The following is a 16,758-nucleotide window of genomic DNA, read 5'->3' as shown; positions in this document are numbered from 1 at the left end:
TACTAGCTTTTTCCACTCAGTTGCTAATGGACGATGAAATAGGGATTTTATTCCATGGGTAATTTAGGACAATCGTAGGGTGGACGACATGAAATGGATTGGAGACTCCTTCACCTCCTACTGTCAAATCCTTTATGTTTCTACCCAAGCTTTTTGTGTCCAGGTTAACTAGGGTAAATCTTCTAGGTTCCAAAACACATCATGATCTGTCTTCCTTAGACGCCCCTTTCTCACAAGAAAAAATCCAAAGGGCAATCTTTGACATGAGTGCTGATAAAGCTCCTGGCCTGATGGTCTCTCGACCCTGTTTTATCATAAATATTGGAAAATCATCAAGAATTATATATTTAAGCTCTGTGATGACTTGTACTAGGGGAGGGCCAATCTAGAATGAATCAACTGGGCAAGCATTGCTCTAATCCCAAAAATTCAAACTCCCAAAGATCATTCTCATTATTGCCCTATCAGCTTGATTAACTCATCATTTAAGATTGTGTAAAAAAAATTTAGCCAACAGATTGAGACTGATCATCTACTCTTTAGTAGATGCAACTCAGTCGGCATTCATTAAGGGCCGATGTATCATCGATAACATTGTTATTGCACAAGAGCTCATCTACTGTATGCAAATACATCATCTCTCGGTCTTGATCCTTAAGGTAGATTTGGCAAAAGCCTTCGATACAGTGGATTGGTGCTTCTTGTTTGAGCTTTTGAAGGCAAGGTGTTTTAGTGATAAATGCATTGGTTGGATCAATGTCGTTCTCACTACCTCCAAAGCTAAGTTTATTATAAATGGTTGTCAAAGTGGCTACGTCAGATACCGCAGGGGACTCAGACAAGGGGACCCTCTCTCTTCCTTCTCTTTGTTCTAGCAGTTGATGTACTAAGTTCAATGTTTAACAATGCACTAAGCTCTGGTATTCTTCATGGGGTGACTCTTGGAGAATCTTGAATTAAAATGTGTCAGCTACAATATATGGATGACTTACTGATCTTAATAATGGGAGGGAGAGAAGACCTTAGAATCATCAAACTAATTCTTTATACCTTTGAACTCATGTCTGGTCTGAAGGTTAAATTCAGACAAAACTTGTCTTTACTCTTCCCATAGAAACCTTGAGTTGCATTTCTTTTTTTCTAGGATGATCCACTCTAATGTTGGCTCACTCCCCCTTACTTATCTGGGAATAACTATTTCGAGTGGAAGACCAAGAAGGCAGGATTGGGATATCCTTTTAAACAAAATCATATCAAGATTAGTGACCTCGAAATCCAAATTACTCTCTTTGGATGGTAGACTCACTGTGGTGAACTCGGTTTTGACCGCAATCCCCACTTACTGGATGTCGATTTTCAAACTTCAGTTTGGGTCTCTATGCATTGATAAGATCAGGAGGGATTTCTTATGGTCGGGACCGGATACTCATCACAGCAAAATCAGATTGGTAAGTTGGACTAGGCTATGCAAATCCAAGGAACAGGGCGGTTGGGAAATCTAAACCTGCAAACTTTTAACAGTGCGTTGCTAGGCAAATGGTGGTGGAAAATCATGTCTGGTAAACGTTGGTGTGGCGATGCCATCATTCGTGAAAATTATTTCAAGAGAATCCCAACGTGGAACTTGTTCCACAAGTCATTTGCTAGACGTTCCTTCTTCTGGAATGGCATCCTTCACACTTTGTCAGCTTTTAGAAAAAAATTTACACTTAATTATCTGAAATGGGACCACTACCCTTTTTTGGCAAGATAATTGGGTTGATGGGCATGCACCTGCAGAGTTATGGCCCCATCTCTTCCAATTAACTATTTTCAAAGAACGATCAATCAAGGAATTTGCAAGTAGGAACCCCGAGATTCCTCTGAATGATTTTCCAACTTTGAACAATTTTTTCAACACTATCCTCGCGCAACCACTACATGAAATAGATGAACGGCGTTGGACACTTATAGCGAATTGAAGATTCTCTGTTAAATCCTTCTACAATTTCTTGAATGATGGGGGTTTGCGTTGTTCCCGGTTGCCTATCATCCTGAAAGGTTGTTGCCCAAAATAAGATTAACCTTTCAACTTGCTATCTTGTGACGACAAGATCTTGACACTAGAAACTTAGTTTTATGCAGATGTAATCTTCTGCAAACATCTACTTATGTGATTTGTCATGCGGGTATTGAGACAACCAATCACCACCTTATTCATTATCCAGTTGCAGTTCATATCTGGAGTTACTTTGGGCAGCTCCTTGAGGCTCAACGTACTCTTTTGTCTCTTTCAGACCTTTGTTGGTTGGGTTTGGAGGAAAATTGTAAAGAAATCTTTACTTTTACTTTTGGGATTTAATTGTCAGCGCAATTACGTGGAATATTTGGATTGAGAGAAACACACGTATTTTCGCCTTCATTTGGCTTCCAACTGTTTCTATTAATGTGAAGATTGAATGTTTGTTGCTTATGCGGCTAAATGCAGCTCCTAAATAGACAAAAGCAAAATTGGAGGAACCGATGCTGAAGATCAAATGGAGTCTGGAGTGTCTTACTACCAGAGACGTGTTACCGGGTGACTCGTCTGTGCGACCTTCTTCGCCTGGCGCAGACTAGCTTGGACTCTTTTGTACCCCTAAAGGATCTCTCTTTCCTTTAGGGGCCTTATTTTCTTTGTTGTTCTTGTTGTCTGTCTCTCCACTCCTTGTGTTTTTTTGTAAAGCTTCAGCTCTTGCTGTTTTGTTACCCCTTTTCTAGCGTTTTGCTATACTTGTTCTTTTTTTCTAATGAATGTGGTTTATCCATTTTTTCCAAAAAAAATCAACGGATAGTATTAAAAATAAAATCAATGACTAGAATTTAATTAAGAGGCGGGGCTCACAATCAATTAGGATTAATATGGGATTTAAATAATATTGTTATGGACCACTAGGATTATTTAAATCTACTTAATTTAAAATAACACATTGTATGAGAGAGAGAGAGAGAGAGAGAGAGAGTTGGAGGAACCGAAGAGAATGCTTTAAGAAATAACTAACACGCTACCCAATTCTGTCGTCATGTAAACATGACGTCTGCTTTTTCTTTAATTTATTTGTCAAACTTATCGGGGTCATGATATGATGTGAATTCTCTCCCTGTTCTTATGGATTTATTTGTGATTTAATGAATTCTCTCCCTATTCCTATGTATTTGTTTGTAATGTAATTTGTCCATTTTTATTAAAAAAATTAATTAAAAAAATTATAACGAAAAATTTATGCCAAAAGCAAAAAGAACATGGGAGTATTTTAATTTTAAATACCGAAGCACAAGGGAATAGACATTTAGAGCCAGGTCTCATACCCTCTGTGAGTTAATTAATGAACTTCATTTGAACAATTAACACATCATCTGGTCATTTAACAAACTTTTTTAAATTTATTTAATATTATTGATTGCACTTTTTAAATTTATTTAATATGTATTAATTGCACAATTAATTGGCAGTGACAATAGACCTACATATAAACACCACTTGCACCACCACCATTGCATACTTGTCCCTCCAACCATGAAGCCTTTCCTTTTCTCCCTCATAATTCTTCTTCTTTTTCTTCACCTCCCACCGTTGTCATTAAGCTTAGAACTCTTCACCGATGGGCGGTGGATACTCAATGAGTCCGGCCACCGTGTGAAGCTAGCCTGTGTCAACTGGGCTTCTCACATTGATACCATGGTCACTGAGGGTCTGAGCAAACAACCATTGGCTACCATCACTGCCTACATTGCTGCCTTAGGCTTTAACTGTGTAAGACTCACTTATGCAACTTACATGGTTACTAGGGAAGAGTTCTTGCACCTCCCAGTGCGACAGTCACTCCTCAATCTTGGCCTCAAAAGTGCTGTTGATGGCATTCTTGCTCATAACCCTAATGTCATTGATCTTACACTTGTTGAGTCATTCAAGGTGAGCTTCATATTTTCTTTTTCCCTTTTACTTTTTGTTCATGAATTTATTCATGGTTTGAGAAGGACGTAGATGGATAGAGATCTTTAATTTAATGTCTCTAATTAAGGATTAAACACATAAATACATGCATAATGTATATAAATAATGATACTAATATGTTTTGTATGCTAAGAAACAATAATTATAAATTTTATGATCGTAGATAATTTAAAAACTCAATATTATATTTTTAGATCTACTTACAAAAATAAAGAGGATATATATAAAACAAAATCAGGAACATGTAGTGGTACTGATCTAATTAATATTATTCATTCAATGTTTTTGGGCTCAAATACTATCTATGATACTGTTTAAATGAGTCCTGGATGAGTTTTTTGTGGGTGCGTAATGAACTTTCATTATTCTTTGTAATTGATTCACTTTTATACTTGTCTATCCTTTGACAAACCTTTTAAGTGGGCAAAGCTTATTGTTTATTGTAAAAAAAAAAAAATCAGAAAAACAAAACAAAACATTCTACTGCACAATCCAATTAAACCTGCATTTTCAGGCATATAATCAATTTCACAAATCTTTATAAACGGCACATCATTGCTTAATATAAACATATAATATTGCTTTCATATATGCCTGTATGAGATCTTCCTCTTTTATAAAATGCTCCTTGCATCGTAAAACTCGCTGAGATTTTGGTCTCTGTGTAATACCTTACTAATTTAATCAGATTTCAAGGAATGAGAAATATTTTAAAAACAGTCCATTAAACTCTAGTAATTTCAATTTTTAATTTCAAACTGCTTGTATAATTTCCATTAAACATTCTATTAATATTTTTATTTCAATATACAAAATGGAGAAAAAAAGATGAGATAGTTTTTTAGAGAAATGAAGCCTTAGACGTCGGCTTTGTATTTTATTTCGCTTTCTTGAGAGAAGAAAAGCCGAGAGAACCTTTTTTGTTTTCTCTTCTAAAAATCTGTCCTGGATAATAATAAGTCAACTAGTGATTAACTTTGGATCAAAGCCTTCAACTAATACCAACTAATTATTTGCAATAATAGTCAAGATGTCAGAAAGTTATATACAATTAAAAAGAAGACATGGAGCTTTCTGCAAAAACAAAATATTTTAAAGGATTACCTGAAAGAAACCTATATATACAGATATAGATATAAATTTAATTGTGAATTTTTTTCACTGTTTACAGACTGTTATCCAAAGCCTAGAGAAACAAAATATCATGGTGATAATTGACAATCATGTGAGCAAACCAATGTGGTGTTGCAGTGGCAACGATGGCAATGGTTTCTTTGGAGATGTATATTTCAGCGTTGCCGAATGGCAGCAAGGGTGGACAATTATGGCAACATTATTCCATGACTCTCCTAACGTCATCGCTATGAGCTTAAGGAATGAGCTCAGAGGCTACAATCAAAATAGTGCGGACTGGGACACGTAAGTTAAAACTAAGCACTACTAGAATTTTATTTAAAAAACAAAAAAAATAAAAAAAATAACAAAATATTAATTTTAAGTTTTGATATATATGAATTTCTCCATATTTTTACCGTAAGTAGGATTATTTTTTTTATTGTTTTATTAAACGAGCAAGTCAAAATGAACAAGTATTGTGGGGGTTGTTTGCTTTTTGTTTTTCTTTTTCTTTTAATGCATGGTTTTTATCTATCTTTTCAAAATCAAATAACTTAATAGCTAAAATCAAAGTTTAAATATTTTAATTTAGATCAGGGCCTGCTCAAGGATAAGGCCAATAAAATAATTGCTTTAGCTACTAACGATTTTTAAGGCTTTATCTTTAGATTTTTTTAAAATAGTTTTAATATTAAGGCCTCATTTTTAGATTTTTTTTTAATAATAATTTTAATATTAAGGCCTCACTTTTAGATTTTTTAAAAATTATTTAAATTCCAAAGCCTCATCTTTAGATTTTTTAGTAATAATTTTAAAACTTATAATTTTGAAAAATTCCCAATAATTATCATAATATAAATATATTTTAATTTAGTATTTAACCAATGTTATATAATCTTAGCTAACTTTTAAAAGTTAAAATGACACAATAAGATATTAAATATTTTTATTTTTGACGCTTAATTAATCTCATATCTTCTCTAACTAATTTTTCATAATTCTATTTTGATCCTCTATTTTGGCTTTTCTCATGCATTTATTTTTGCAAAATTAATATAATATTAATATTTTTATTGCAAATAAAAGTTTTTGTAGTTTTTATATTGTTACATTTTTACTTTTATGAGTTTTACTCACAAAGTTTAAATATATCTCTTCATTATGAGTTTAATAACATTGAGAAAGACAAATAAAAGTATTTATTAAAATAAAATCTAAATAAAATTTATTTTTTATTAAATAAATTAGAGAATTTATTCTAAAATTCCACTTTATGCCTCCAGTTGCGTTAAGCCGCCCCTGATTTAGATGCCCACAATTGCTTTAATCAAAACCTATTTTTTAATCAGTGAGTTAAAAAATTGGTTGACAGAACTACTTAATTTATATCAAGAATGTGTAGACAGGAGCGTCAAGCAATAATTTGTTTTTTTTTTAATGTTATCTAGTATATAAGCCTCTACAATGTTTTGAAGATGGATACTATAAACAGTGCTCCTTCCCTCCTACCAGTAAAATAAAATCAAAGAAAAAGAAACAACTATTTAAATTGCTTTTTGTACTAAATAAATCTCATTCTATTGGTATGCATACATACAGGTACATGATAAGTGGTGCTGAGACAATCCACAAAGTCAATCCAAAGGTTCTAGTGATTTTCTCTGGAATGGACTTTGATAAGGATCTAAGCTTCCTCGATCCTAATAGAGTGAGATTGAGTTTTGAAAAAAAGCTTGTTTTTGAGGTACACTGGTATGGTTTCAACAATGCAGACCAATGGAATAATGGAAACCTCAATCAAGTTTGTTCAAAGATATCAAATAATCTGATGAAAAATGCTGGGTTTCTATTGGACAATGGATTCCCTTTGTTCATGAGTGAGTTTGGGATTGATCAGAGGGGAGGCAACACAGCTGACAATAGATATTTGACTTGTTTTCTAGCATTTGCAATTGAGTTAGACATTGAATGGGCTATTTGGACATTACATGCAAGCTATTATATCAGAGACGGGATACCTGATATGGAGGAGGATTACTCAGTGTTATCTTATGATTGGGCATCACCAAGGAATGTCACAATTCTAAGAATCCTTTCATCTATACAAGTTCCCTACATTGGTATATATATTACTATTATTTATTTATTTACTTGTCTGCATACACATTTTGTGAATTTCCATGATTTGCAGTAAAAGCTTTAAATTGCTAGGCTGAGATAGATTACTAAAGTAATGTAGCTAGATTGATATTTTATATATGACGCAGGACCTCTACCTGTCCAAGTACCAGAATTTAAGATGCTGTACCATCCATTAAGTGGAAGGTGTGTTTTGAGGAGCAATTCTGGAAAGCAAGCTGTGTTGGGAAGGTGCTCCAAAACAGAAGCCTGGGCCAATGATAATGGAGTGTTGAAAATTCAAGGAACAGAATTATGTTTGCATGCAGATGGTGCAGAACAACCTGTAACACTTGGAGCTAATTGTGGTGGGACGGATTCAAAATGGGATGTAATATCTGCAACTAACATGCAGTTTTCATCTCAGTCTTCAGGGTCTATATGCTTGGATACTGGACCTAATGCAAGGGATCTTGTCACCAATCCATGCAGGTGCTTACAAGGGAAAGAACAATGTGACCCTGAGAGTCAATGGTTTAAGCTTGTCAGGAGCACTAGAAAGCTTACGAGTGAGCAATCAAATTTGGAAAAGTAATTGTTTCTGGTGGAGTTTAGGTGACTTTAGTGCTAGTCAAATGTTTCTTTTGGTACAGTAGTGAGTGATTAATTACTATATCCTTCTCAAAATATAATGCTATATCTCAAATAATTGATATGAATGAAACATCATCCTATTTGAAGGGCTCTTGCTAATGATACAGCGGAGGCTGATATTGCTGTGATTTTCAGGTAAAGAGAGCTTAACAAAGGAGAGAAAATGCTAGAGAAACATATACATTACATTCAGGTTCAGATATGCATATATATTATAGGACACAAGATGTTAGGTCAACACTAAAACCAAGACATCAAATTTTTTTAAAAAGCAAAATCTCACAAAATAGGAAGCTCCAGTTCACTACAACTAATTCATCTTTTTTATTTGAGAAAGTTCAGACTTTAGCAGATATTGCTCTATACTAATATTATGCTATTTTATGGTTTCATGTTTTTTTTGTCTTATGATGCCATGTGTGTCAAATCATAAGTAACCTTTCATATTATCTTAGGAGCTCTATCTTGAAAATACTAAAAACAAAAAAACAAAAAACAAAAAACAAAAAAAACATAAACATAAACAAAAAACAAAAGTAGTACTATTTTAATTTCATTTCAATCTTGCCTTTATGAAACTATTGAGAATTGTGCCACCACCACGATTTGGTTTGATAAGTGGTATAACGGGAGAGCTCCCAAAGATTCATGGTCTAATTTTTTCAGAGATAGTGGCTCTCCCTGTTTATCTTTAAGACATTTCTTTCAAAATCTAGACTCGACAGAGATCGAGATTCTTTCATACAACTACTTTAAATAATCTCTTACCACTTCTGATCTCAATCCCAAACAACTTCAGTGATCAGGGGAAAAGAAATAGAAAAAGGGAAGAAGTGAAAGGGGATGAAAATGTGAACACCTGGGTTAAATCCTTTATAAGTTCTTAATAGATGGAGGAGTTCGTAGCCTGTTATATCCTCAATTTTGGAAAAGGAAAATACATTGTCCAAGTAAAATCTCATTGTTCTACTGGCCAGTATGGGATGATAAAATCTTAACTCTCACAAACCTTTTCAAGAAAGGTTGTAACTTTTAGTTGGCCACTGATACATGCGTTCTGTGTCACAAAGCTTTTGAAACAATAGAACATCTTTTTCTTAACTGTGAATATTCGAATCGGATTTCGTCCTTTCTCTATATAATCTTAGATTTACATGCCCCTCCACCTTCCATATTTAAGATCTGGACATCCTAGCTATCATCGTTAAATACCAGATAATGAACTATTTGGGATCTCAACTCTAGAGCTATTGTTTGGAATATTTGGCTTGAGAGAAATAATCATATTTTTAAATTACTTACTCTACCTTTCAACATGATTATTTTTAAAATTGCTAACATGCTTCTTTCTTGGTTTTCCACAGATACATATCGACAACAGCAATCTCTAAATGATGCTTCCTAGAGGATAAAGCGTTCCATAGATTTTATGAGAACAAGAGTTTTAGACCACACTGGTGATTTGAAACGAGATTCAGTCTAGGATTCCTTACTCCTTCTAACAACTAGGGTAGGCCTTCGTTGCTAGACGGTGGACTTCGCTAGCCTAGCTACCTATCTTCCGTGTTTTCATTTTCCTTTTAGTTTCTTTCCTTGCATTGTTAGAGTGCTTCACCTCTGATGAGAGCCTATTGTTTTTTGTTCTGTTTGAAGTGTGTTCTTTTTTTTCTAGGTCCGTACTCTTTGTCTGTTCCTTTTTTCAATAAATTAGTGGTTCACAAGAACTAATTTTATTTCGTCTTGAATTCTTGATCTCTGCTGCAACAACTCATTGCCAAACTACCTTTATTCAACAAATTTTAGTCTTTAAAAGGAGGTTAAACCATCAAAATGGTATTGGAATTAGTTGCAACCATATAGAGTTGGAGGCTATTATCCTCAGAGAGAAGGATTCAACAACACTACACCGAAGTAGGGCTTCTGCGGCGTTTATTTCGGAGAGTTTTTAAAAAAACCCCGCCAATATATTTTATTTGGTGGCATTTATTAGACATAAACGCCGCTATATTCTTTCCGGGTTTTAAATAATTTTTGCTTGGAAAAAGATTTACATTAGCGGCGTGTATTTTAAAAAGTGCCGGTAAAATAGAGGCATTTATTGAAATAAACGCCGCCAAATAAATTCAGGAAATAAGAGGAATTAAAGTTCAAAATTTTAATTTCCATTAGCGGCATTTATATCAATAGGCACCGGCAAGTTTGCTTATTTAGCGGCGTTAAAATAATAAAACACCGGTAATGTAATTTATTGGCTTGGAGAATTTAACATGTGGAAAATATATATTTAATGTAGAGGAGAGGCATTGATATTAATTAACGCCGGGATAGTTTTTGATATGGCGGCGTTTAAGGAAATAAATGCCTCGAAAGTAATTGGCGGGATTGGGGTTAAAATTATCCGCGAAAATAAATTTGTATAACGGTGTTTATATTAATAAACGCCGGTAAAGTTTTATGTAAAGATTAAAGCTTTTTCTTTCGGTGTCTCTCCCCCGTTTCTTCTTAATTTTCTCTCTATCCATGTCTTCTTTTGCTTCTTGCGCACAATTGAAGCTGGTCGAGTTCCTAAGGTGATTGTTTCCCCCTTCGTATGTTATGTGATTATGGATTTCATGTTGTTGATTTAGTTTTTTTTTGGGTGTTTTCTTGTTTTTGGTTTTGGTGGTTGATTGGGTTTTTGTTTGGGAAGAATTAATTGAGCTATTTTGTTAGGGGTTTGAAGAAGGTTGTCGTCACCGCAAGTGCCGCCGGAGCTACCGGAATCACTAAACCCTGATGAGCTTCGTCTTCATAGGAATCACTGCATAACCTTCGATTGTGTAAGTTGTGAGCTTTATCTTAAGGCATTATTTCCTCTCCTTGCAGCTATTTCTTCACTGCAATGCTTGAAGGCTTTGATCGTTTTGTATGATTTTTCTTTGTTAATGCGGAAATCTAATGAGAATATTAAGATATACTCCAAAAGGAAGTTTGTTTTGCATTTGATGCCACTTCGATATAGTGTGCACAGCCTAAATAATAATATTGCAAAGACAGAAATTAGTAGTAATACATATGATTTATGAACTATATATATAACAATAGATCTTACAAGGAAACTAAGCCTGTCTTCAATGAATGGTTTAACAAGGCACATGTTCATGGCTAAAGTTTCAAGGTGTTTTATTTATTTTTCTTTTTTGTCTTGATGAATGAATGGCATGTGGATATGCATGGGTATTTATTAGCAAAGAAATGGAATAGAAAAGGATCATTCAAAGGGAAATGAAATGAAATGCATGCATGATATGTGGAATTGATTGAGTCTCTGTAGAAAAATGTTAGAAAAATGTTAACTTGTTAGAATTTTTCTACGACAACGAGGCTGCTTAGAATGATGAACATTTTCACAGGGAGTAGTTGAACAAGATCATATATATATATATAGATATTTTTATATATAAAGGTTAATATAGGCTTACTTGTAGGTTAGAATGAATTATTTTTGGGTAGAAACTTAGAAATGCAAAAATGCTAATAGATGACTGATAAATCAATCAAGATCATGATATAATTAAGTAACATAATAAAAGGTTATAGATTTCTTGTTAATAAATTAGAAAGAGATGGATAAGATCATGACTTGGATTATTTCTTCTCTTTTGGATTTCATCCATATGAGAACAGGATTATTGAAAAAGTGGGTAAAGGAAGCTTGATCCTTAAACTTTTACAGATTAATGGCTGAATTCTATATAACATGGGCAATCATATATATTCAAGTGGTATTGTTAAAAAAGAGTATATCTAGTCTAAATGCTTATGTATTAAATATCTAATTAAATATTATTCTTGATATATTATGTGCGCATGTGGTTTTAAGTTGAAATTATATGACTTGTTAAATAATAATACTCAAGAAATAAACTCATTAAACATATCAAAATGCCACAAATAGAAGAAATAGTTTGATTGATCACACATTAGATAACTGAAAATAGTTAATAGATATGCATAAGTTTAAAATTATCTTTAATTAGATATAAACTCGTCAAATATATGAGAAGATCAATCGTATTTTATATTTTCTATTTCAATATATTATGAGGTGGTGACAAATTGGGTTGGTATACATGCATGACATGCAATTAGCAAGGATATTCCATATATATCTAATCAACTTTTTCTAAGTTAACAATGTTATGCATGCATGCATTCTCATCATGCATGTGTAAACGTTTGTTGTTATTGGCCTTTTCTTGAAGCATTAATTTGTTAGTTTTTTTTATTGAAACATGTGTTCAAGTATTTCACTCTTATTTAAGATACGGGCCATAGATTGAAGAGTTCACTCTATCTTAATACTTAGACAGTGCCAAACTCAATTGGGGATGACGAGAAGAGAAAAGTTGATCTCCAACATGTTATATCGATGGTTAGTTAAAAAGTTGGTATCGTATAGCCTCATTAGCAGCACAAACTGATGTAGCTCAGACATCGGGGCTCACCAACCAATTTTAATTGAATGGCCTTGGGTCTAACATAACCTACCAAACTCTTGTCTGCCTCAATAGTGCTAAGAACCTCTAATGTGATGTCACTGTAGATTGGCTCCTCAACAGATAGCAGCCGGTTCCACCCACTAAAATCCACCAAATGGAAGTCCACATTTTCTAGCCCTTGGTGCATGAGCAAATGCTAGTCCATGATGTGAGACTCGCCATATCTTTTTGTTTACAAGCGGTCATACTACACTCGAAATCGAGGGGCGGAGAATGATGGTCCTACCGGTGGAGTAGCAGTGGTGTGTCCTGCGTCACCAATCTTGGCCCTCTTGGATGAGTTAGTGGTGGTCCTCGTTGCTCTAGTCATCTTGTAGAAAAGAAAATATGAAATATTACTTTAAAAGATATAGAATTTTCTCAAATATGCATTGCTTACATCTTCCTTACAAAAGACTTACGCTACCTTTATGGTCTTAAGCCTCGAGCTTAGGCGGTAAAGATCCATCCTGTATAATGGAGCATGACATTTCTACATTCATTCTATCACAATGATCCAAATGACTCCTAAAACTGATTGTAAGACATTTCACCGCATTTAATCAAAGTTTTGCTATAAAAATGGAAAGAAATGATATACCTTGATGCAAGAGAAGAAAATCAAAAAATTGATGTTGTGAAAAGCTTCCTAAAGAGTTAAAATCCATTATAAAGCACTCAAAAGTAACAGTAGAGGATAAGGGGTGGAGAATGGGAAAGGAGAGTCCCGCCATAATGAGAAATGGAGGAGAACAATTGAAATAGATAGCCAAAGGTAGTTGGTGTCACCTTAAATCTTAGATTCTTTTAGATGGCTTACATATGTAAACCACGATTGTAAGGTTCTCTGTTTGCCTCATATGGCATGCTTACAGCTGTAAGGGGTGATAAGTGCTATATCATACACATTTTAATTATTATTTTTGCACTTAAGTTATTCTCAAGAGTGTTTTTATGGATAATTTAGTATTTAGTTTGTTCCATTTGAACTTGCAAGTCATTATAAGCACAACTAGAGCTAAAGGAATACAATCGAAAGAAAAATGTGACTAAAAACCACACTTAGCAGAATACACAGGCTAAGTACACACCCGTGTACTTGTGTGTGTACCTTTAAAGTATTGGCAAGTTGAAGATCTAGAGAAATACACAGACCATGTTTGCAGTCTTGTAAATGACCGTGCAGTCCCCAGACTAAAGTGATCTCGAGAATAACACTGCCGTGTATATGATGTACACTTTTATGTACTTCCAAGAATCCAAAGGGCATATTGTAGGGAAGTACACGGGATAAAATGAAGCACACGCCTGTGCATCTCAAGAGTTAAGGAGCAAGTCATCCTGAGATATACATGACTAGATGAAGAGATACACAGTCGTGCATACCCGACTGTGTAACAAAGGAATTGTAGTCTTGAGTTCATCCATAGATCTACACGGGTAAAGTACACACATGTGTACTTGCCTGTGTACTTACTCTAACCCTGGGGGTATAAAAAGAGAGCTCAAAAAGGTATTTGGCATGGAGCTTTTGGGAAAGTGATTTTTGGATGACGACAAAGGTTTTGAGGTAAGTTGACGGAAGAAGAAGAAGAAGTTTGAATTAGTCGTTGGAGTGATGATCCAAGGCCGTGATATCGACTCACATCGATTCCTGCATTGAATACATTTAGAGGGGGGTTTTTCTTCCATGAATACTATTCTAGGGCTTTATTTCTTTGGCTTTGAGATGAACATTAACCACATGTAGGACTAACTTCCTTGGGTGTTCGGATTAATGTAGCTTGAGTTATTTATAGTTTTATATTGCTTTTAATATAGATTTCCTTTGGTTTATTAGGTTCATCTATGCCTTTATATTGTTGATTTGGTGTAATAAGAGTTGCTACTTCATTATGATTACATCATTGAAATCGAGAGATACATTGCATAAGATCCCTCCTAGATGAATGTAATCAATAGTGCATGCTAGAGATAGGTCACTTGTGGTTCTTCCGGCTAGAGTCACATAGCGAGAGCTCCGATATCTAATTAGCAGTTTCCTAGATCTCTTTGCACTAGTGTGAAAGTATGATTAGAAGAGATTCAATTCTACCGTAGCATAGGATTAGGTGGTGAGTCAACTTGAGAGAGAACTTGCTCGGTCCCACAATATGATACACTCCTTTCATGTGTCCACAAGTGTAGGGATCGCTCAAGTAATATAATGTACCCAACAGATCGGGTAGTCAAATCTACAAGGAATAAGAAATTAGCAACAATTAAACTTTGTTAAATATCCAAGTCAAATCAATGAGTGGAATATGATCAAGAAGCTATCGAATAAAAAGATGAAGTAAACAAGCAATAAGCAAGGAAGAGAAATCAATCAATGAGAGATGGGGTACCAGACAACGCTTACCCTAGGATTCTAAGTTATGTGCAAAACTAAAATTGTGCCTCCTTAATTAAGAGTAATTGAGTCATGGAAATCCAAAAGCACACCAATCCCTAACCTAGGCCAATAGGTGACTAGTCCCTTAAGATGTCCTAGTGGAGAACTAACTTGACACCTCATGCCACATATGACTGCGTAAAGTTCTAAATATTGCTAATGATAAACCGTAGTCCTAGAAGTAGATAAAACCCTTTAGTCCAGGCAAAAGTTCCCTAATCCCATACGAGGTCCTAGCGGAGAGTATGCTCTCGAAACCTCACTCCGCATACGATTACTAAGAGCTCTTGGAATATGGAGGTAGGGTAAATCTAAACGAAGGAAAAAGGGGGCACTTTGCTATCTCTCAACTCACTCTTTCAACCCTCTTCAATCATGGTAAATCTAATCCTAGCGGTGATGTTCACTCATCACAATAAAGTCAATGAAACAATGAATAATAAGGTTTACATGTCCAAGTACCCACTAGGGGTTTTAGCTCTCCATGGAGTATTAAAATGTTAAATCAAAATATGAATAAAAACAAATGCAATCCATAAGAATAACCCCCTTTTGATCCATGCTAATGGTCTCCAGAGGTTGCTCCTTCTTCTCCAAGTATTCCTCCGTCAAGCATAGGGCACACCCCTCCGAATCAATGTCGTCCGTGGCTCCCCCAATAACTATCCTTGGAAGATTTGATAAAGAACGGCTTAGAAGAGTTCCCTTAATGGGCAAAGACCTCCTCCGAACCTTAGTCAACCAAAAGATAGGCAAGAAAAGATCCATGAAAACTGTTTAAGTCGGCCTTTTATAATTTGGAATTGGGCTTTCACACAGGCACTCACACGGCTGTTGGCCCGTTTCAAATTTCCACATAGGCACTCACACAGTTGTGTGGAATTTCCACATACCCTTCTGGTTCCTGCTAGAGTAAATTGTTAATAGTAACTGTTACAGTACTTATGAATAGTACTCCAATAAATCTTCTTTCTCTGAGGCAACATGGTTGGGCACACGCCCATATGGCAGGTCACATGGCTTTTTGTTGACTTAAAAATGTTGGGAGTACTCTTGAAATCTTCACACAAGCTATAACATCAGCGTGTGACTGCCTTTGTGCCCTTCTAACTTATGAATCGGCTTGAAATCTCTTACAAATTGGCACACACACTTATGTATACAAGCACGTCTTGTGTCTTGATCATTTTGTCATACAAAAGAACCTCAATATCTGCCTCCATGACATATCTTTGCTTCCTTTTCTCTCTTTGTGCCTTTACAGCCCTATTAGCACAAAAAAATACAAATACACAAATATGAGGCATAAAATTTGATAAAAGTGATGCTTAATGTATGTAAAATACACAATAAAATATGTATACACAAGAACTTATCACAATACTAGGGTTCAGTTTATATACATTAATTGCAATTACCTTAATTCTTAATTCCCAAGTGAAATCTTCTCAGGACACCGTCTTCTCCTATTGATTACTTGCTTCTTAGACTCTTGACCTTAGTTCTTTTCATTCTTGAATTTTAGTTAATTTTTCACTCTTTGATCATTTTGTTATTTGCTAGATATTAAGGATAGAGCTATTACTAGTAATATTTAGGCCCTGTAGATTTTACAACCTTACTCACACACACTATTATTTGATGACATGTATACCTGCGAAGTAATGGATCACATGATATCTACATTAAGGGGTTTTAGATAGTGGTCTATAAGGCAATCTAGTTACCCCTTACAATTATCCTTATGACTATAACTGCCCTGTAACATACCCTAGGTCATAAGTACTAGGTTACGAGCCAAAAGGGACATAGTAAAGCGGGTCATAAGGCTCTTGGGATAGCCCTTACATGGCCTTATGGGTGTAAGGTAGCAAGTAAGGTACCCAGTGAAATCTCCCTTTCAGGTTATAGGCCGTGAGCCACCTATAAGTTCCCTCAACAAT

At 34.9% G+C, this 16,758-nt stretch overlaps 1 protein-coding gene across 1 annotated transcript; it reads left to right on the top strand.

The window, feature by feature from the left end:
- Nucleotides 1-3,697: 3,697 nt before the first annotated feature.
- LOC120259919 (glycosyl hydrolase 5 family protein-like) lies at nucleotides 3,698-10,772 on the top strand. Its single transcript, XM_039267378.1, has 6 exons — nucleotides 3,698-3,931; nucleotides 5,145-5,392; nucleotides 6,689-7,209; nucleotides 7,357-7,798; nucleotides 7,949-7,996; nucleotides 10,727-10,772. Exons 1-6 carry the CDS (start codon nucleotides 3,698-3,700, stop codon nucleotides 10,770-10,772), a joined length of 1,539 nt encoding a protein of 512 aa, XP_039123312.1.
- The last annotated feature ends 5,986 nt before the right edge of the window (nucleotides 10,773-16,758 follow it).

This window comes from Dioscorea cayenensis, chromosome 5 (genome assembly GCF_009730915.1).
Source record: "Dioscorea cayenensis subsp. rotundata cultivar TDr96_F1 chromosome 5, TDr96_F1_v2_PseudoChromosome.rev07_lg8_w22 25.fasta, whole genome shotgun sequence".
Lineage (NCBI taxonomy): Eukaryota > Viridiplantae > Streptophyta > Magnoliopsida > Dioscoreales > Dioscoreaceae > Dioscorea > Dioscorea cayenensis.
The sequence above is the reverse complement of the archived record's forward strand: the minus strand, read 5'-3'. Positions and strand labels throughout refer to the sequence as shown.

Coding starts and splice junctions, on each gene's coding strand:
- LOC120259919 (XM_039267378.1), top strand. CDS start 3,698: ATGGTCACTGAGGGTCTGAGCAAACAACCATTGGCTACCATCACTGCC. Junction 3,932..5,144: donor CACTTGTTGAGTCATTCAAG/GTGAGCTTCATA, acceptor CACTGTTTACAG/ACTGTTATCCAAAGCCTAGA. Junction 7,799..7,948: donor GAGCAATCAAATTTGGAAAA/GTAATTGTTTCT, acceptor TCCTATTTGAAG/GGCTCTTGCTAATGATACAG.